Source organism: Acomys minous (assembly GCF_964271855.1).
Source record: "Acomys minous genome assembly, chromosome: 14".
Lineage (NCBI taxonomy): Eukaryota > Metazoa > Chordata > Mammalia > Rodentia > Muridae > Acomys > Acomys minous.
Genome location: NC_140496.1, coordinates 22,739,202 through 22,760,649, shown reverse-complemented (window position 1 = coordinate 22,760,649; position 21,448 = coordinate 22,739,202). Strand labels below are relative to the sequence as shown.

General features: G+C 50.7%; 1 protein-coding gene across 3 annotated transcripts; it reads left to right on the top strand.

Annotated features, from left to right (window-relative positions):
* The first annotated feature begins 105 nt into the window (after positions 1 to 105).
* On the top strand, positions 106 to 20,953 carry SLC9A5 (solute carrier family 9 member A5). 3 transcript variants are annotated; one of them, XM_084757715.1, is made up of 16 exons: positions 113 to 1,563; positions 5,662 to 5,964; positions 7,373 to 7,536; positions 7,726 to 7,804; positions 8,064 to 8,241; positions 8,734 to 8,954; positions 9,193 to 9,395; positions 9,598 to 9,687; positions 9,782 to 9,852; positions 10,548 to 10,677; positions 11,238 to 11,326; positions 11,447 to 11,576; positions 15,796 to 15,966; positions 16,410 to 16,476; positions 17,263 to 17,400; positions 19,567 to 20,953. In XM_084757715.1, the coding sequence occupies exons 1-16, from the start codon at positions 1,368 to 1,370 to the stop codon at positions 20,037 to 20,039; spliced, it is 2,703 nt and encodes a 900-aa protein (XP_084613841.1). In that variant the 5' UTR covers positions 113 to 1,367; the 3' UTR covers positions 20,040 to 20,953. The 3 variants fall into 3 exon arrangements, with proteins under 3 accessions (XP_084613842.1, XP_084613841.1, XP_084613840.1); XM_084757714.1 differs by having other exon boundaries at positions 114 to 1,563; positions 16,407 to 16,476; XM_084757716.1 differs by lacking the exons at positions 15,796 to 15,966; positions 16,410 to 16,476; positions 17,263 to 17,400 and having other exon boundaries at positions 106 to 1,563; positions 19,567 to 19,923.
* Positions 20,954 to 21,448: the final 495 nt, after the last annotated feature.

The following is a 21,448-nucleotide window of genomic DNA, read 5'->3' as shown; positions in this document are numbered from 1 at the left end:
GGGGCTGAGGAGGGGGGTGGGGCCAAGACTAGGCCGACCGCGCGCCTTGAACCACCGCCAGAGGCGGCGCTTGGGTCAGCCAGTCAGAGAGCCGGTGATCCCGTTAGTTCCACGGCTAGGAGGGCGGGAAAACCCGAGCTCCCGCTCCGCCTCAGAGCAGAGGGCGGGGAGACTTTAGGTTTGATATGGGCGAGGCTGCCCTGGGTCTTTGTGGGGATTTTAGGGCAGATTGGGCGAAAATCTCTTCGGTTAATCTGGATAGCTGGGCCACTCTCAGTTAAGGGACGAGCGGGGACTTAGTTACTAGCCTGCAAGATAAGTGAAAACATTTCTCTCATTTGAGGAAAGCAGTGAGAAGGATCTCTTTCAGTTTGGAACAAGAAATGGAAATAGATTTTATATTCGAAGGAAGAGGTGGATTCAGTCCCCTTAAACTGGGGGGGTTGGGGGGCGCGGAGGATGGGTGCTCTTTCTCGAAAAAGAATGGAATGAGTCAGCGTGAGGAGGCAGGTAGCACATGTTCCTTCAGTTTGGGTGATGAATGGAAAGTGGAGACAGTCTTTGGGTTGGGGCGAGATGAGTCAAATGCCCCAAGTTCCTAGTTTAAAGGGAGCTCCATAAGATCTTCACAGATTCCATGGAATAAGAGAATAGTGCCCCGTAGTTTGAAGGACAGGCAAGGCGGTGCCTCTCAGCTCCGGAGACAAGAAGAATAGCCTCCTTTGCAAACTGGAACGAACTGGGATCAGTCCCGGCCTTGAGGTTTCTGGGTACGTGGAGGGCAGCGTTGTCCGTCAAGGCTTTCTGGGTGTGCCCAGTGCGCGTGCGCAGCTCTGGTCTGGGCATGGGCCGGCAGGGGTCCCAGGTTTTGGAGATTTGGGCAGCAGCGCACTGCCCCCTGCGGTTTGCTCAGCGAGGCGCCGGGACCCGCAGCCTAGGCACCTGGGGCCGGTGGCCTGCAATTGGGCGGCATTCTCCGGTAGCCGCGCTCGTGTCTGTTCCCCGAGACCCCTGTCCTTCCCACTGTCCCGGGACGCTGTGGCTGATCACCTCTCTCAATCCGGGTGAGAGGCGATTTAGGGGAGCATACCGAGGGAGTGGGTTTCAGGATTTGGGAAAGAGGGCTACACTGTGGAATTTCCGGAGCTTAGACTAACCGAGAAGAAATGGAGGAGGGGATCCCAACTGCTAGAGTCCAAGGCAGGGTCTCGGGGTCCGAACCTGGTGCGGGGGTATCAGAGCCCGGATTGGGGGGAGTGAACCCCACGTGCCTGTGACGCGGGGGCGCTGGGTAGGCGGCGGCGGCGGCTGCGACGCGGGGCCGGCCGCCGTGCAGTGCCGAGAGCACGGCGAGGCAAGGCTGCAGGATGCTGCGCGCCGCACTGCTTCTCCTGCTCCCGCTGCCCCTAGCTGGGGCGGGGGCCACAGAAGAACCCACCCAGGAGTCCCGGCCGTTGGATGAGCCTCCTCCAGGCTTGGCGCTTTTCCGCTGGCAGTGGCACGAGGTGGAGGCGCCCTACCTGGTGGCCCTATGGATCCTGGTGGCCAGCCTGGCCAAAATCGGTGAGTGTGTGTGTGTGTGTGTGTGTGTGTGTGTGTGTGTGTGTGTGTGTGTGTGTGTGTATGTGTGTTCGAGCTCCCCGCACGCCGGGCCAGCGGCCCTCAGTGGACCCGCCCCCAAACCCCTTAGTCTCCAGATCCAGTCCTGTGTCTTGCACTGTGCTGGGACTTAGGTTGCAATTCCACAAATCTGGGTTCTCTCCCATTTCCTGCACCTCTCGTGGGTCTCCCGCCTCCTCTCCTTTCTAAAGGGGTCCTCTCTTCAGCTCCATCTTTAGACTCTTTTCCCCACTGTTTCCCTCTTCCCCTTTCAGTTAGCTCTTCTCTCAGTTAACGTTGTCTGTAAGGCCTCTCCTCCAGACGTGCAGCTTCTCAGAAACCTGTCAGCAATGAGGACGCACAGGGACATTGACGAGATGGTATTCTCCTGGGAACCTAGGCATTCGGGTTCTGAGCAGTTTTCCTGCCCTGGAGACACGGCTAAGAGTCTGATATTTAATATCCCCTGAGACACTAAACTGCCACTTTTCCTGTAGCTTATCTATTCTTCTTTTAAAAAAAAACCTTTGCCACCTTCTTGCACCCGGATGCAACCCCGCCCTCCAGTTCACAGTCCTCTCTTCACGGTTTAAGAAACTTCCCGTTTATTGGGTCTTCCGTGTGTGCTGACTCCCCTAGGTGCATATATATATATTCATATATTCCACATCTTTCAACCCTTGCATTGAGGGCTGTGCTTCAGATTCCCACATTCCCCATTAGAGATGCCTTTCCTTGCCTCTTGCCACTTTCTGACAGCCAGCGGCCCCTCCTCCCAACGGAGACCCCCTCCTCCTTTCTCTCCGTTGTTCAAGCTCTACTGTGGGGGTGACTAATTATAGCTGAGCGTTGCTACTCACTCTCCATCCACGCTGGCACAGCTTGTACTCCAGTCTCACCAATGTAGGAGTCCCACAGCCTAAAGTTTGCCCCCTTCTCCTCCAGGGATATCGCTAGGGTACGGGGTGGGGAAATGGGTCTGGAATAGACCTCTCCACTCCACCAGAGTTAACCATGGAAAATGGAGCTCTAAGTATCTTCAGAGAATCTGACTTTTTTTGATAGGTTTGCAGGGCTGAGGGGAGAAGGAAAGCGGGGGAGGGGGGGGGCTGAAGGTAGGACCATCTGTGCCTGAACTCACCCTGGTGGCCGGCCCAGCAGCAGCGACAGCAAAGCTGGAGGAAGCAGCTTCAGACTTGCAGTAAGGGCCGCCGGGTTTGCTGAGAATCCCACTGGTTGTAGAAGCGTTGCTGTTTTACTTAAGGTTCACAGCACCCACACCATAGATGAACAGTGCCTTTTCTAGTTTCGATAACACCTCCTGTAGAGGAAGAAGAATCCTCCGCGGCAGCTAAAAAAGGTCCTCAGAGAGGAGGGGAAAGATGAACAGAGTATTCTGGAACACTTTCCACATTCACAGGCTAGAGTGCCCTCCCTCCTTTCATTCAATACATATACACGTAGAGTCCACTGTGTGCTAGGTAGTCTAAGCCCTTGGATGCATTTTCCAAAGGGCATTGCTTTGGCACAGGGGCTCAGGTTAATAAGGACCCTTTTGCCAGTGCCTGAGGGACGGTATGGGGGCAGGTCCAACGTGCTAGAGCCCAGAGGAGAACCAGGGTATAGGGACAAAGGTAGGAGAAGCGATAATGTTAGAAATCCTTTTTAAAATTACTCTCCTCTTTTCTTAAAGGCAGATATCGCAAATGTGACTTTTCTCCCAAGTCAAATTTAATTATTGTTTGTGTCTTGTACTTCATCAGCTAATTTGCCCATTTCATGTATTTTATATTTACCCTTTGTGACGGATATTTTTCTTATACTAAAAGAGAAGAAACTGGCTGGCGGTGGTGGCGCACGCCTTTAATCCCAGCGCTCAGGAGGCAGAGGCAGGCAGACCGCTGGGAGTTCGAGGCCAGCCTGGTCATCAAAGTGAGTCTAGGACAGCCAAGGCTACACAGAGAAACCCTCTCAAAAAAAGCCAAAGAGAGTGGGAGGAGGAGAGGGAGAGAAGAAACTGGTAGCCTGGAGATGGGCTAGTGGTTAAAAGCACCTCTTGTAGAGGACCCAGGTTCAGTTCCCAGGACCCACCTGGCAGCTTACAACTGTCTGTAACTCAATTTCCAGAGGATCTGACTCCTGCTTCTGGCCTCTGTGGGCTCCTGTGATCATATGGTACACAAATACACATAAAAATATAAATAAATAAATAAATATTTAAAAAAATTTCCTGAGATCACAGCATTGGAAAGTAATATGGTCAGAAAGCGTTGAAATCTAACTCTTACATACAAGGCTATTTATTTGTTTATGTACCTATCTACTTATTTATTTAGGCAGACTACTATGTAGCCCTGGCTAGGTTGGGACTCACACAGAGATATACCTGCCTCTGCTTTCTGAGTGAGGGAGTTAAAGGCATGTGCCATGGTACCCTAGCCACACAAAGATTTTTTTTTTAAACTGAGCCAGTATAATGAAATATGTACATTAGGGTGAGAAGCCTACGGTGCCTAAAAAGAGCTATGTGAGCATATGTATAGATATGCACAACTATAGTGAGAGATTAACATAGATCTTGTTATATTGATAGCAAACATTTATTGCTTACTATAAAAATCAGTGTGCTAAGTGTTTTGTTTTGTTTTTCCTTTTAGAGAGGTGAGAAAAAGTCTTTCTACATAGCCCAAGCTAGCCTTGAACTCACTGTATAAACCAGGTCAAGGAGCTGGAGAGATGGCTCAGTGCTTACAGAAAAAGCACTGAGGACTCCAGTTTGGGTCCCAGTTCACACTTGGCAGTTCACACCTGCCTGTAACAGCTGTTCTAGGGGATCTGACACCTTCCTCTGACCTCCTCAGACACCAGGCATACACATGATGCACTTACATACATGCAAGCAAATACTCACACACCATTTGTTTTAAAAGAATCTTTTAAAAATACCCTAAGGCCTGGAGAGATGGCTCAGAGGTTAAGAGCACTGGCTGTAATTCCAGAGGACCTGAGTTCAATTCCCAGCAGCTGTATGGTGGCTCACAAGCATCTGTAATGAGAACTGGTGCCCTCTTCTGGTGTGAAGTTGTACATGCAGACACAACAGTATATACATAATACACAAATAAATCTTAAAAATAAAAATAAACCCACCCTAAGCCAGGTTTACCTTGAACACACAGCAGTCCGCTTACCTCAGCCTTCCAAGTGCTAGGAGGACAGGTGTTTGCCATCGTACCTGACTTTTCTGCCTCACTCCCAGTTACTGGACGTTGAATCTGGAACCTCATAAATGGTAGGGTATGCCTTGCCAGTTAGTGTTCCATCACTGAGTTGTATCTGTGCTTCATTTTGAGTCAGGCTTACTAAATTGATCATAGGTCTGTCCTGCTAGGCCCAGCTCTAAATGCTCGTGGGTAGGTTGTTTTATTTAAATCTTCACAACCATCCTACCCGATCGTTGTTGCTTTTGTTACCATTTTGCAATTGGGGAAATTGAGAGTCGAAGAATGGGTAAATAGAGGACCGAGTCTTCCAAGCCAAGCAGCTTGATTTTAGAGTCTTTCCCCAGCAACTGTATACACGATATAGAGAGACTGGTTAGCATTTGCTTAACATCAGGTGATTGCTATGGATAAAGGAGATCAGAGAAAGATGGCGGCACTCCCTGGGGATGGCAGTACAGAGGAGGAGGCATTTTCTTTTTATCTTTTTTTTTTTTTTTAAGGTTTTTTTGAGACAGGGTTTCTCTGTGTAGCCTTGGCTGTCCTGGACCCACTTTGTAGACCAGGCTGGCCTCAAACTCACAGAGTGCTGGAGTAAAGGTGTGCGCCACCACGCCCGGCGGAGGCATTTTCATAAAGGAAAAAAAAAAAAAAAAAGACAAGCAATAGCCTTGAAGCCATGGAGAGTTTGTAGGGTGGGAGGCTGGAGATTCTATATCTCTTCTTCCACTGGCCCCAGGGACAGGGGTTCTAACTTTGGGTAAACTGGTAACCACAATAGGCCAGGGTGTGGGTGGATAGTGGATGGCTTCATACCTGCTGCCTTCTCCTTGCCTTGCAGTGTTTCACCTGTCTCGGAAGGTGACGTCTCTGGTCCCTGAGAGCTGCCTGCTGATTTTGCTGGGCCTGGCGCTGGGGGGCATTGTCTTAGCTGTGGCCAAGAAAGCTGAGTACCAGCTGGAGCCAGGGACCTTCTTCCTTTTCCTGCTCCCTCCCATCGTGCTAGACTCAGGCTATTTCATGCCGAGCCGGCTCTTTTTTGACAACTTGGGTGCCATCCTCACCTACGCTGTGGTGGGCACACTCTGGAATACCTTCACAACAGGTGTTGCCCTTTGGGGCCTGCAGCAGGCTGGACTTGTAGGTGAGTAGCCCTAAGACCTTGGTTGTTTAAAAAAAAAAAAGTCGCTAGCTAGCTCATTCCCCTGACTACCTTCTCCACTTCTGAAGGTCAGGTGCTGGCGAGTCGCAGGTCCGACCCACCTGGGGTATATGGCAATACTCCAGATAGGCTTCGGTCCTAATTTGGGACCCTGCCAGTTGGATCTGAGTTTCTGCAGCGTGACAGCTGAGCAGGGCCTGGCTCCCAGCTGTGTGTGGGCTGCTGGAGCTCCGGAGCCTGCACCAGCACTGTGGTACCTCCTGCCCTCTGTCAGCGCACTGCCACTTGCCAGCCCTGCTTCCTCACCATTTCTGCGAGGATCAACAGCCGTGGCTATGCTCAAGCCATGCCAAGTGGCTTCTAGTTTTTAATTTCTAATAAAATTTATTTCTAATAAATAACGTACTTTACATCCACAAAAAGCTAACTGCTATGCTGGGCGTTCTTTTCTAAAGCGTCTGCCCAATTATTCTGTCAAAGTGTTATTTACCGCAGTCAACGGAAGAGAAAGTAAAGCCGCTCGATGCTCATTTGGTACCTGAGCCTGTGTTTACCATCCATTTTATTGAGGCCCTCTTCCAATCACTTCTTAAGAAATCCATTCAGTCCTGATATTGAAAATTCCGACATCTTCTAAGGTAGAAAGGAAAGGCTTTCAATTCCCGGCCGGGCCCCCGGCCTCGTGTTCTCAATAAAAAGTGAACTATTTGGGGCAGGAAGGAAAAGGAGGACCTCAGATTCTAATCATAGTTGTCATTCTAATAATAAGTGACACTGGCTCCTTATCATTTATTAGGTGCTATCTAAATAAAGAACTTTCTGGAGTTGATATTATTATTTCCATTTTGTATATGGGGAAACTGAGGCACACCGGGGTTATTTGACATACTCAAGTCCCAGCTATGGTACCTTCTATACTGTGTTCAGACCTTCCTTTCCTGTTGAGAAGTGCGTCTATGTCATATCCTGTTGGCTGAGAACCACAGGTGTGGGAGAAATTGTTTGCTGTTATCCTGGATAATAAAGCCAGTCAGTGGCCAGTTCTACCCGCTGGGAACTTCTTTGACTGTTGCTGCAGCTTTTATTACCAGCACCACCTGAATGGTTTCGAAGTCATCTTGTGAGTTAGGCAGATAGGGAGGCAGGGCTAATAGAAGCCATGTTACAGTGACAAGAGCCCACGTCACAGCAGCTGGGGATTACAAAGCCAGGTCTTAAACACGGGCAGCTCAAGCCTCCAGGATACAGGCGGCTCTCCTCGCCTTTCCAAAGATTCCCTTTGGGTTTATTTCTGTCCAGCAGGAAAGCCTATTGGGCTTGTCCCAGGGAGTGCTATGGGAGGCAGAGTCATGTTCACCAATCAGGCCTGTCTTGTGTCTCTCCCTGGTAGCCCCTAAGGTACAGGCTGGCCTGCTGGACTTCTTACTGTTTGGAAGCCTCATCTCGGCGGTGGACCCCGTGGCTGTGTTGGCTGTCTTTGAGGAGGTGCACGTCAACGAGACTCTCTTTATCATCGTCTTTGGGGAGTCCCTGCTCAATGATGCAGTTACCGTGGTGAGAATGTACAGCCGACTGCAAACCCCTGACCTTGGGCTGCCAACTGGGTATCTGACCAGGCTTAGACGGTTCCTCCCAGCTCCCTGGGGAGGAAATAGAATCTGAGCTCTTGCGCCTTTTCCAGCTCACTTCCCCCCTCCGTGGCCCCTCCTCCTCCTACTTCCTGCCTCTCTTCTTGTCACTCAGGTGCTGTACAAGGTCTGCAACTCCTTTGTGGAGATGGGCTCTGCCAACGTGCAGGCCACTGACTACCTAAAGGGAGTCGGTCAGTATTTCCCTCAACCTGGCCAGCATTCAGTGTCTTCCTTCCCTGGGTTGGCGAGCCCCACCCACCCAGCACTGGGACGCAGGAGCCTGTTCTGATGGAGAAATGGGGTCTGGGAGGAGCTTGCCCTGGGCTCCTGAGCCCCAGGGAGTGTAGTAGGGTGCCCTCCTCTCTTTCTCACTAGGCAGCGGTCTTGTCAGCCCAACTTGGGGAGGGTGTGGGTCAGGGGTCATTCTGACCACCCACTCTTCCCCACCAGCCTCCCTGTTTGTGGTCAGTCTGGGCGGGGCAGCCGTGGGTTTGGTCTTTGCCTTCCTCCTGGCCCTGACCACGCGCTTCACCAAGCGGGTCCGCATCATCGAGCCGTTGCTGGTCTTCCTCCTCGCCTACGCAGCCTACCTCACTGCTGAAATGGCCTCACTGTCTGCCATTCTTGCGTGAGTCCTGGCCGGGGGTCGGGGGGTCAGGTGCACTACAGGCAAGTGACTGGGAAAGGGCTTTGGGAATAGTCACACGTCACACGGCCAAAAGCAAGTCCTTAAAGACCCTGTAGGCACCACCGAGCCCTTGTGGTAGTGGACAGCCTGTCCTCTCCTCAGAGGATAACTGTCCGCGCACCTGAAGTGCAGACTAAGCTGCCCAGTACACTCGAGGGCCCGAAGCCACTGGTTACTATGGATATAGCACCTCAAAGGATGCCTCGGAGGGTTTGCTAGTCAGAGCAAGAGGCACTAAGTGGGAGACCCGCAGATGTGTGCACATCCTAGGACTAACTACCACTAACCAGCAATCTCCACAAGCCCCTGAGCTTTGGCTTGGAGAATCTCATACCCTGTGATGGTGGCACCCCTGTCTGCTGCATGCTCAGGCCCAAGAGAAACTGAGATTTTGGAGATCCTTCCTCACGCCCAGATTTGTTCTTCTCCCAGGGTGACCATGTGTGGCCTGGGATGTAAGAAATATGTGGAGGCCAACATCTCCCATAAGTCACGCACAGCCGTCAAATACACAATGAAAACCCTCGCCAGCTGCGCTGAGACCGTCATCTTTATGCTGCTTGGCATCTCAGCCGTGGACTCGTCCAAATGGGCCTGGGACTCTGGGCTGGTGCTGGGCACCCTCTTCTTCATCCTGTTCTTCCGAGCCCTCGGTATTGCTGCCACCCCCATGCCACCCTGCTCTTGTCCCTGTCCCCTTTCTTTCCCCTCTCACCCCACCACTCACCCCTCAATCCAAGTCCACGCCCTTGTTAATTCCTAGGCCTCCCCTCAGTGCTCACCTGTCCCAACCCCGCCCCAGACCTCAGCCCAGACGCTTGGCGCCATCCACTCCTCCCGCCATCCTCCACTCCCAACTCCTTGCTCCCGCTGGCCTCCCTCCTGCTGTAGGCGTAGTCCTGCAGACCTGGGTGCTGAATCAGTTCCGGCTGGTCCCTCTGGACAAGATTGACCAGGTGGTGATGTCCTATGGGGGCCTTCGGGGGGCTGTGGCCTTTGCTCTCGTCATCCTGCTGGACAGGACCAAGGTCCCAGCCAAGGACTACTTTGTGGCCACCACCATTGTGGTGGTCTTCTTCACCGTCATTGTGCAGGTGGGAGTGCCCGGGAGGCTGCGTGGGGAGAGAGGTTCAGCAGACCCTTGGAACACTTTGGGACTACTTTCCTTTCCGTTGTGTGGGAGGGAGGCAGGGACTTGACTTTCCCAGACCTTGAGTGTAATGGGTGGAGGTAGAGCTGAGGCCTAGTTATTGGCAAAAGGGCAGCAGGGAACTGAGCAGGCCACCTGTTCCATAGGGCTTGACCATCAAGCCACTGGTCAAGTGGCTGAGGGTGAAGAGGAGCGATCACCATAAACCCACCTTGAACCAGGAGCTACATGAGCACGTGGGTACCAGAACCCCATCCCTCCACCTGCCCCTCTCTCCCTGCTCCTGTTGGCAGAGTCCTGATCCAGTCCCCCTACCCACCCCCATTCTAGACTTTTGACCACATTCTGGCTGCAGTGGAGGACGTTGTGGGGCACCATGGCTACCACTACTGGAGGGACAGGTGACGGAGCTGCCCCGAGGCTCCTTCAGCAACAGTGGCCCTACCAGCCAGGCCAGCATGGGGGATATGCCACCCTTCTCAGAAGGGTCACAGCCAGGTTCAGGCTAGTGACCTTTGCCTGAAGCCTTTCAGTGGCACCCCAGTGTTCTCAGGATAAGACAGAGAGCTCTTCCCCAGGGTGGCCTGCCAGACCCTGCATGGTCTGGCATTTGCCAGATTCCCACCCCGCTGTGCTCTGTTCTGTTTTTGATGGGCTACCTGATAATTACGTGCACCCTATTTAGAGCCTCAGAGCCCATCATGAGGCCCAAGCATGGCCGCTGAGACCATTGTATGTGTTCTGTCTACTAGAACACTGCCTCACCTCCTTATTTAGCTTTGAATCATCCATCAGGTCTAACCGCAGACATAGATTCCTTAGAGACTTCTGGTCTCCCTGACAAGGACAAATCCCCATTATAATTATCCGTGGTAGTTTTTGTCATGGTTATAATTTTTACAGTTATTTGAATTAGCTTTAACTAATGACAGACTCTCTCCTAAAACTGTAAAGGCTAGCCTTGAGATTCTCCTTGGCTGGACTCACACCAAGAAAGCCAGGCAAGTGCTGGCAGTGTCCCTGTCCTGACTGAGGAAGGGCCAGCCAGCCACACCATGAGGATGGTACTCAGGGCTGGGCCTGGCATCCTCTGTAGGTGGGAACAGTTTGACAAGAAGTACCTGAGCCAGCTGTTGATGCGGCGGTCAGCCTATCGTATCCGAGACCAGATCTGGGATGTGTACTACCGGCTCAACATCCGAGATGCCATCAGTTTTGTGGACCAGGTAGGCCAGCACTTACCAGGTAGGCCGGTGGTGGGTAGACAGATGGTCGGCAGAGCAGTAAGGGCTGACAGGCAGGCGGGCTTGTTAGCAAGGGGCAGGGAGTTAGAACTCGCAGCTGCCTCGTCACAGCTGCAGGAGCCAGCCTGGTGTTGGCAGAGTCTGGCAGGCAGTGCAGAAAGGTGGGAAACAGCTGGACTCTGGAGTCAACAAAGGTACACAGTCCAGCTGTTAATCACGTATAGGCCGATGCATGGGAAAGTTCCTTATATTGCCCAAGCTTCAGTTTCCTCTCAGGGAGAAGAAAGTAGCAATAAGAATAGTACTACCCAGGTCAGATTTGGAGAATTCAGCATGGGAAGTGTTTCAGTATCTGGTATAACAAAGGCCAGAACGATGCCTGGGGGTGTAGCTCAGTGGTTCAGCACCTGGACCTGGGTAATCCCCAGCACTGGCTCAAAACAAAACAGAAGACTTGTTAACGCATGCTGTTCTTCTTAGTACCCCTCTGTCTGTCTGCTCCTCATCTGCTCCTTGTCTGACCTCAGTCTTGACTCCTGCAGGGAGGCCACGTCTTGTCCTCCGCAGGACTCACACTGCCCACTATGCCTAGCAGAAATTCCGTGGCAGAGACCTCTGTCACCAACCTGTTGTGAGTCCACAAGGCCCCTTTCCCTTCCTCAAGCTCCGCTCCCCGCCCCCCCCCCTCTTGCCCTTCCCCTCACCTGTGCAACCCACTCCCCAGCACTCTCTGTGCCCCTGTCTGCTGCAGGAGGGAGAGCGGCAGTGGCGCGTGTCTGGATCTGCAGGTGATCGACACTGTCCGCAGCGGCCGAGACCGGGAGGATGCTGTGATGCACCACCTGCTCTGTGGAGGCCTCTACAAGCCAAGGCGTCGCAGGGTGAGAGTTCCCAGGGTGGTGGGGAGTGGTCTGCAGAGGCCTTGACCTGCAGGCATTTGGTACCAGCTTGTGTCCAGCTGTGAACGCCCAGTTGAAGGCCGTGGGTTTCATACTTTGCTGGGTTTTTGGTGGTGGTGGTGGTGGTGGTGGTGGTGATTTGGAAGAAGTGCTGCAGGGTGAATAGCAGATTAACCGAGGCATGAATTGAGAGATGGACCAGTTGGGACTCTAGAAGGAAGCACACTGGGTTAGAAGCTGGGTTTTAGGAAGGACAGGAGCACACGGGACATAGATAGTGATTGTCCCTGAGGGGAGAGGAAGAGAAAGAGGACAAGGAGCTTTGGGGAGCAGGTCAAAGATGGAAGCAGGAACCCGAGAAGTCCTTTGGAACCAGTTTAACAAGAGAGGTGGATTAGCCCAGTGCAAATTGGGTAGTTTTGGCGCTTTTGGTAAGGAAAGGCCCGTCCCATCCAGGAGAGGATCTTCCGTAACCCCACAAGGGGGCAGCAGGCCGTTATCCTGGGCCTTTTGAAATGTGACTCTGTTCCTGATGGCAGCTCCACAGGCAAGGCTTTTAGAACACTGAGACAGAATTGGCTTAATGTACACGCACCTCTCTTTAAACATTCCCAGTTCTACAGAACAGGCCACAGAGGTTTCCGGGCAGCTGTACTCAGGCTCTCTTACTCCGGTAGCCTCTCCTGCCGCTGGTGTGTCTTTGGCCGTGAGAAGCCCCCTCCCACATCCCAGGGCGAGCAATAGGGGCTCTCCTGCTTTCTTCTTCTAGACTTGCTATTTCTGCTGCCCAGGGTCCCCGATTCAGTTCACCCAATTTAGGGCTTCATATTGTCTTCACACTCCGCCAAACCCTCATGTTTTCCTCAGTTAATGGCAGTCGAGCCCACCTCATCCAACGGTCCCTTTTAATGCATTTCTTATGCAAAATTTTAGTAGTGAGAATGAAATAGCTCTCATTTGTGTATTACCCAACTCTAATAATGGTTAAAATTTTATGCTGTGTAACCCACCACGCCCTGCCCACATTTCATCTTGCAAAACACTCCAGATACCATCTCTCATCATCTGTAAATATCTCAGTATATGGCAAGAGCTCTTTGTTTAGTTTAGTTTATTAAAAAAATTTTTTTTGTCTCCTCTGAGACACAGTCTTAGCTAGCTGCCCTAGGACTGGCTTCAAATTGGGAATCCTCTTGCCTCACCCTCCCAAGTGCTGGGATGACAAGTGTGAACCATCAGCCTAGCTGATAAGATCTTTTAAAAATACTGTCAGACTGAGCAGATGGGACAGTAGTGGATCATATGCTTAGCACCTATGAGGACCTGGGTGTGGTTTCATCAGCACTGAAAAAAGTCAAGTCAAATCAAACCCAGTACTGTTATTGTTATGATTGTTATAATAATTCCTTATATTAAGTGCCCAGTGTTCGATAAATATCTTTTTCCTGCTTTATAATATTTGTTTTTTTCCTAGCTGGTTTACATAGGTCAGGATTTAAAAGAAGTTCACAACTTATATCTGGGATGTATACCCTTCATTAAGAAAAACTGTAACAAACAGTTTCTTCTTCTTTTCCTCCTTGCTATTTATTGAAGAAACTACTTTATATTGGCAAATTTACCATTTTTTTCTAGATCTTGATGTTTGTATCTCAGTGTTATTTAGCATGTTGCTCCATTTCTTATATTTTCTCGTTATTAAGTCTGGACCCTGATCAGATTCAGGAATTCAGGAGCTTTCAAGTATGTTATACACTTCTTTGTTTGTTTTGTTTTGTTTTGTTTGAGACACGGTTTCTCTGTGTAGCCTTGGCTGTCCTAGACTTGCTTTGTAGGCCAGGCTGGCCTCGAACTCACAGAGATCTGTCTGCTTTTGTCTTTGGAGTGCTGAGATTATGGGGTTGCACCTCTGGGCCTGGCTTGCTATATACTTCTTATTGTGTTATTTCAGAGAGAGTACATGGTTGTGTGTGTGTGTGTGTGTGTGTGTGTGTGTGTGTGTGTGTGTTTGGCCAATGGGTTGCATTCAGCTTTTGTGCAGTCATTTTAAAAAGAACTAGACTAAGTTTGTGCTTATTTGTCAAATGTCATCTTATTTAATTTAGCCATCATTCCATCACTTGGATCCCATGGCTACCACCAGATGTCTCTTTCTCAGATTCATATCATCTGAAAATTTGCTAAGCCTGTTAACTTTATGTTCATCTAAAGCATCATAAATACTGAACAGGATAGAGCTGAGGACAGAGCCCTGTGGCATGCTACTAAAGACTTCCTCCACACTGACATGGATGGAGCATTTTTGGGGTACGGTTATTCGACTGGTTCTGAATCCATTTAGCTGCAGCATGACACAGACCCTAATTCCTTATGTTCTTTCCGGAATAGCATTAGAGATAATATGCAGTTAATTAAGATTATAGCTTAAGAGAGAAGGGGAGGGGACTAGAGAGAAAGGTTTGGAGGAACTTACAGCTGAGGGCTCCTCACTTGACTCCCCGGGGGTTCCCTGAGAAGCTTGATGGAGTGAGTATTCTTGGCTTCACTTCCTAGAGATGTAGATCCTGTAATACAAGCCCACTGATGACTCAAATGCAGCTGGTCTGACGCCTGGTGTTTTGAAACTGCAGATCATGTCACTGGGTCAGTGGAAGTGGAGAGAATGCATAAAGTCTCTAGGGAGAGTGTTTAGAGAAAAGAGAACAGGGCCAAGAATAATACAGAGGGATATCTGTGAAAGAAAGGGACAGAGAGCCAGCAAAGGAGAGAGAGGAACCCTTGGAGAAGGAATAGCAGACAGCATGTCTGCCCGGGACAGCGGGGCTAACTGCTGTACAGAGGTCAGGCTGGAACCTACAGGGGTTTCAGGACTGGTGACCAAAGAGAAGGTGGCATTATGGACTTATGGAACTTGAATAGCATTTTTTTTTTTTGGTATTTAGGGAAGTACTAGACAGGAGGGAAAGTGTCCAAATTAATTTTTAAGAGCTTGGCCTCAAAAGGGAGATAGTAGTGTCAGTGGAAGCACTCTAGAAACAAACAAAAACCAAGGTAGGAGCTTGTCTTACAGCAGAGAGAAAGGGGTAAGAAAAGCAACGAAGGCAGGAGAAAAGAGAGCTCAGAACTGAGGGGTGCAGGAGGAGTGAGGTGAGCAAAGCTGAGACAGGGGCACTTTGCCCCAGAGGGGGGTTGGCGGTTTCAGATACATAGATAAAGAAGAAAGGTAGATGGGAGACTTCAAGGACTTCTCAGAAGTGGTTTAGAGAAACAGAAAATAGGAGGAGTACGAAAGGAGCCAAAGAGAATGTGAGGCAAGATAAAGCGACCAGGAATGTTGTAAGTAGTACTTTGCTGGTTTCCTTCCACTAAATAGGAAAAGGTGGCTAAGTTGCCATGGGCAGAAATAGGCAGGCTCAGGAGTGTGTGGAGGGCTTGGCCTTTATGAGAAAGGGTTCAAAGAAGCAGATCAAGTGTTAGCGCTACATTAAGTGGGCAGTCGCTGGGACCAAGAGGATCTAGGGTGCCAGGGCAGACGGTTGGAGAAGTCCAAAGCACAGACCTGGCGTCCTGGTAGCTGTAGAGATGGTTAGAAGGAAGTCAGCTGGCAAGAGGATCCTGTGGAGCTACCTGGGGATAGGCACACAGAGATGAATGGAACTGCAAAGGATATGGCCCTATGGTTTTATAGTAGGCCCCAGGGAACAAAACACAGGGCCTTGCCTCTTATCACTTCAAGTTGTAGAGAACTGAGGAATGGGTGACAGAGGGTAAGGAAAGCCAGGTTTGGAGGAATAATTTTGGGGAGAGGGGAAATTTTCCCTTAGTGAACTTAGTACAGAGTCTCTGGCTCTAATCCTTTTTTTTTTTTTTTTTTTTTTTTTTTTAAAGATTTATTAAGTATACAGCGTTTTGCATGCATATACACCGGTACGCCAGAAGAGGGCACCAGATCTCATTATAGATGGTTGTGAGCCACCATGAGGTTGCTGGCAATAGAACTCAATCAGTGCTCTTAACCTTTGAGCCATCTCTCCAGCCCCTTTCCTGTGTTTGAATTTTATTTTATTTTTTAACCAATGGCGAATTCTGGAAATGCTGGGCTGGTAGGACATGTGATGAACATGTTGGGGTTGTGGCCTGGGGTTCCTGTGGGAGGGCCAAGACACCCAGCCTCATGGCAAGGTTGGGCTGTCGTTGCCAGTACAAAGCTAGTTGCGGCCGCCACTTCATCTCCGAGGATGCACAGGAGCGACAGGACAAGGAGATCTTCCAGCAGAACATGAAGCGACGGCTCGAGTCCTTTAAGTCCACCAAGCATAACATCTGCCTCACCAAGAGCAAACCTCGACCCCGCAAAGCCGGCCACAAGAAGGTGCGACTTTCCTTTGGGATACTTCCTCTGGGGCTGTAGGGTGCTACATACTGGAACTCAGCCTGAGGGGGTGCCCTGTTTAATCACCATCAGGGGTTGGGTGTCTATGGTGGTCGGGCTTTCCTTTTAGGACTGTCTGGGCTTCAGAGGGAGGGCAGCCTTTGCTACCTGAGAAAACAGGAAAGGGCGGAGTCTAGGAGCCCTCAGCCAATCCAGGCCCGTGGAGCCAGAGCCTATGATAGAAAGTGGGTCACTTTGAACGCCACAGTTCCTGCCAGGCTGACCAAGGAACAGGGAGATGGTGGGACCATCGCGCTAAATCCCTGCCCTCCGCCTTCTAGCTTAGGAAGGCTTGTTCCGTTGACTCTGCCATTTCACAGGGCTTGGGGTTGGGTGGTAGGACCAAGGCCAGAGTCTTAGGTTTGCTTTCTGGTCCTCAGAAGGATGGTGTGGCTAATCCCGAAGCTACAAATGGGAAGCCTCCTCGAGACCTGGGCTTTCAGGACACAGGCAAGCAGGGAGCTGCGGGCGTGGGAGGGGGGAGGGGAAGGGAAGGAGAAGGTCTGTCATCCAGATCCTACAGGCTCTCCTCTGGAAACACTTAGCACCACGAGCCAGTCCCTCAGGGGCTAGACGGGCGCATTTGAGTGTTGAACTAGTTCAAATCAGTGTACCAGGTATGAAAGAATTGCTGACTCTGACTTTGGACTATTAAGGACTTGGAAAAGGTCATGGAGATGGGTAGACTATCCAAAGCCTTAAAGGATAGGTGGGGAAAGGCCTAATGTCCCATCATCAAAACCTAGTTCCAAGCCAGGTGCATGGGCACACTCCTGTAATCCCAGCACTTGGGGAGGTAGAGACAGGCAGATCTCTGTGAGTTCGAGGCCAGCCAAGAAATCCTGTCTGAAAAGAAAAAAAAAAAAAAACCCAACAAAATAAAAACTCCAGTTCCGTGTGAACCGAATGTTAACGGACCTTCCAGTCTTGTGGGTGCTGATATCACCAGTTGACCTGGGGCTGACAACAGAAAGAGCTGGAAGGTACAGCCCTCATGGCTTCCTCTGAGGACTTACCACCATTTGATTGCCTCCTTGGGTTGTGCAATTTCCTTTCCCCCTTAAGCCCAACACTCTAGGCCAGTGCCCCAAAAGACTGAATGCAGGTGCCTCTGCCGACATGGGCTTCACCTGGGTAGCAGCGGATGGAGGGGGCTGGGGGGGAGCAGGAGCTCGCTGGAGGTTGTTCAGTACCGAGAGGCAGCCACTGCGTGACGCAGCGTTCGCCCTTGTCCAGCTGCGGTGATTCTAACCATGGAGTCTGAGGAGGAGGAGGAGGAAAGTGACAGCTCAGAGACAGAGAAAGAGGACGATGAAGGGATCATCTTCGTGGCTCGAGCGACCAGTGAAGTTCTCCAAGAAGGCAAGCTCTCAGGTAATGGCCTCCTTGTAATCATGACCTCCTCCTGTGCAGCTGTCTCCCCTGTCCGTTCTCCTGGCCGCTGCTTCAGGGAACTCTCCCTTCCCGGCCGCTAGTTTATTCACCGCCAGCATTTACTAAGAATGTTGACGCTGCCAGAAATCTCCCAAAGTGATCTGCCTCAAGCCATTACAGAACCCAAGGTGGGGAAACAGAGTCATAAAGCCTTAGAGGTTCATCCTAATGAAATACTTGTGAATAAAAGGCAGTTTACATGTTCCTGCATGTAGGGACCTCCCGCCTATCGCTAGGTTTTAATGGTAGTTGGCACAAATGCTCAGGGGACGTTAGAGAAGTTTATTATAGAACATTTCAAAATGTTCTATTTTGAAATGAGAGAATAGTGAAGCAAACTCACACCTGCCCATTTCTTAGCTTCAGTACTCACCAGCTAATACTTCATCTTACTTAGACCTTCACCTACGACACTTGCTCCTCAGGGTTCTTATGAAGAAAATCCTAAATATCTCATTTTTAGTAACCAATACTTCAATATATCCCAGCACTCGGGGGGGGGCGGGGGGCAGAGGCAGGCAGATCTCTGTGAGTTCGAGGCCAGCCTGGTCTACAGAGTGATTTCAGGACAGCCAAGGATACACAGAGAAACTCTATCTCGAAAAACTAAAAAACAAAAAAACCCAAGATAAGTATTTTTTAAAATGCAACCACAATATCATCACCATATACAAAATCTTTGTCATAAGAGAAGCTAGTTGGGAGTCAGTTTTCCTTGGTTTTTATTTTTGTTTATTATTTATTATGAGACAGGGTCTCACTATGTAACCCAGGTTTGCCTTGCATTCACCAGGCAGTCCAGCCAGCCTCTAACTCACGATCTCACTGACACTGTGTGCTACCACATCCAGCCCTTTTACTACAGTTTTGTGCAAGTAAAAAAATCCGGCTATGGCCATACATTGCATTAGTTAATAAGTCCACTTTAGCCTACTACAGAATGGTTAAGAAGGCAGAGACACACACCTTTAATCCCAGCACTCGGGGAGGCAGAGGCAGGTCCCAGGCTAGCCTGGTTTATAGAGCGAGTTCCAGGACAACCAAAGCTACACAGAGAAACCCTGTTTTGAAAAACAAAACAACAAGGCCAGGCGTGGTGGCACACGCCTTTAATCCCAGCACTCGGGAGGCAGAGGCAGGTGGATTGATGTGAGTTCGAGGCCAGCCTGGTCTATAAAGTGAGTCCAGGACAGCCAAGGCTACACAGAGAAACCCTGTCTCCAAAAAAAGAAAAAAAAAAAAAAAACAACAAAAAGGTGACAGTATAGACATTTTGCTCCAAAGGGGACTTCAGTAACATCTGGAGACTTTTAAAAGATTTATTTTATTTGTACAAGTGCGTGTGTGTGTGTATCTCATGTTTGTGGGGTTGCCCTCACAGGCTACAAAGGGGCATGGGATACCTTGGAGCTGGGGTTACAAGCAGGTTGCAAGCTGCCTGGTGTGGCTCTGGGAACTGAATTGAGTCTTCTGCAAGAAGAGCAAGTGTTCTCTCTCTCTTTAAAAAGATATTTATTTACTTATTATGTATATGAGTACTGTCTTCATGTACACCAGAAGAGGGCATCGGATCATAATACAGATGGTTATGAGCCACCATGTGGGTGCTGGGAATTGAACTCAGGACCTCTGGAAGAGCAGCCAGTGCTCTTAACCACTGAGCCATCTCTCTAGCCCAAGCAAGTGCTCTTAACCTGTGCCGCCACCTCTCCAGCCCAATCTGGAGAATGCTTTGTTGTCACAACTGGGTAGGGCTCTTCTCCCTTGTTACCACTGTCTCAGTGCTTGGTCAGGATGAGGCTTAGCAGGATACACAGTGTCCAAGCTGGTGCTGATGAGGGTAATCAGGGATAAGACATCCTTCCTGTTTTCTTAAGCTGTACTTAATTGCCATTTGTTCAGCATGTACCTCAGGAACAGATGTTCTGTGTGCGCCCCTGTGCTGGTGCTAGGACACAAGACAAAGCAAAGCCATCTGAAGCTTCCTTCCAGGAAGACATTTATGGTGTACAGCACAGATGAGTGTAATATGGTGACCTTGAGTGCATTTGAGGATCCCCGTGCATCGGCAGTGAGCTCATGTGTACTCACTCTCTGTGTTTCCAGGAAGCCATGAGGTGTGTCCGAGCCCTCGGATCATTCCCCCCTCCCCAACCTGTGCGGAGAAGGAGTTACCCTGGAAGAGTGGGCAGGGAGACCTGGCTGTGTATGTGTCTTCGGAAACAACCAAGATCGTGCCTGTGGACATGCAGACAGGCTGGAACCAAAGCATCTCCTCCCTGGAGAGCCTGGCATCCCCTCCCTGCACCCAGCCCCCCACCCTAGCCCGCTTGCCTCCCCACCCTCTGGGCATGGAAGAGACGCAGGTTCCTCTTGACCTGTCTTCTGACCCCCGCTCAAGCTTTGCCTTTCCCCCAAGCCTGGCCAAAGCTGGCCGTTCTCGTAGCGAGAGCAGTGCTGACCTCCCCCAGCAGCAGGAGCTGCAACCCCTCATGGGCCACAAGGGCCATACGCATCTTAGTCCGGGCACTGCCAACTCCCACTGGTGCATCCAGTTCAACAGAGGAGGCCGGCTGTAGCCCAGGGCCTCGGGGAGTGTGGGGAGTGTGTGCCTCAGGCAGTGGGCAGAGGCGCCTACTCAGCCTGGTATGTGTGGCCAGGGCGGGCCTGGGCCGAGGTGGCAGCTGGACCTCCCTGGGACTGGTCAGAAGGGTTTCCTGGGCGGGTCCTCACAGAGACGCTTCTTGCCGCTTCTCCCTGCTCTTAACCCTTTCGAAAAATGGCTCAGGATCCAGTCCAGAGTTCTAGGGGATGGGCCCACAAGCTGATGTCCCTTCCCTAGGGCGTCTTCCTGGACTTAATGTTGGCAGCTGTTCCTCCCCAACCCCCATCCCCCACCCCCGCCCCAAAACATCATTCTTCAGTAGACACTGGTCTTCCCTGTCCTTCTCCCCCTCCTCTCCAGCACCAGGTCACGGTCAGTGTGCTGGCAATGAGGCTTTATGAGGGGCTGGTCCTCAGAGTGACTGCGCTCGGGTATAGGGCAGGCCTCAGTCTTTGGCTCAGCTACAGGAGTAGCGGGAGTCTGCCTCCACATCTTGTTTTAGCCCTATTCCTTTGCTGCCAGGGATTGAGGTAATGCTGACTTCTTTTCTAGGGCCCGGGCACTGGGCCAGGCTTCAGTTCAGAGTTGCTTCGTAGCCAGTTTGCTGCTCTAGGTCTAAGTCTGGAACTTTCTGAGGCTTGGATCTGAGGTTTCCGAATAGGAGACAGAGGCCTCTGGGCTCCTGCTCCTGTGTCACCACCTCAAATTTTTCCCAAAGGGAGAAGACACCAGGTGTCCCAGGGCCACTGCACTATGACTGTAGGGGCTGGGATGCCTGGCTGCCGTGTTTGGGGCCAGCAGACTGAGTAACTGGGCTTTCCTGGGGTTAGCCCTTGCCTTGTGTTTTGTACCTTATGTCCAAGATACATTAAACATCTCTCAGATGGATGAGTGTCCTCTGTCCATTTGTCTCAGGCTTTCAAGGGTGGGGACAAGAAGAGATCTGCTGGTTTCAAGATTTTTCAGGAGTAGAGAACAGTAGGGAAGATCTTAGGCAGAAGTATTAGCCCGTCTGGTCCACATAACGATTTTTCCATCCTCCTCCTCCTAGCAGGAGGCATGGGTGGCCGTCTAGGGGACCACTGTATGGGCTGAGGAAGAAGGTCTCTCAATGGGAAAGGGCAGCAAGGAGAGAGCCGTGGATGTCAGGGTCTAAGCTGTCCAAGGACAAAGCCTCTCTATGTATTGCTACAGAGACATTGCCCAGAAAATAGAAGGACATGTGTGAGCCAAATGAACAAGTGTCTCTCTGCCTATGACAGGTAGGAAGTTAAGTTCCCAGGGAGTTGGCTACCCTGAGAATTTATGATACATATCAAAGCAGTATGGGCCGTGGAACCCTTCGATAACAGTGCAGTCCCTACTGTGGTCTGAAGACTTTGT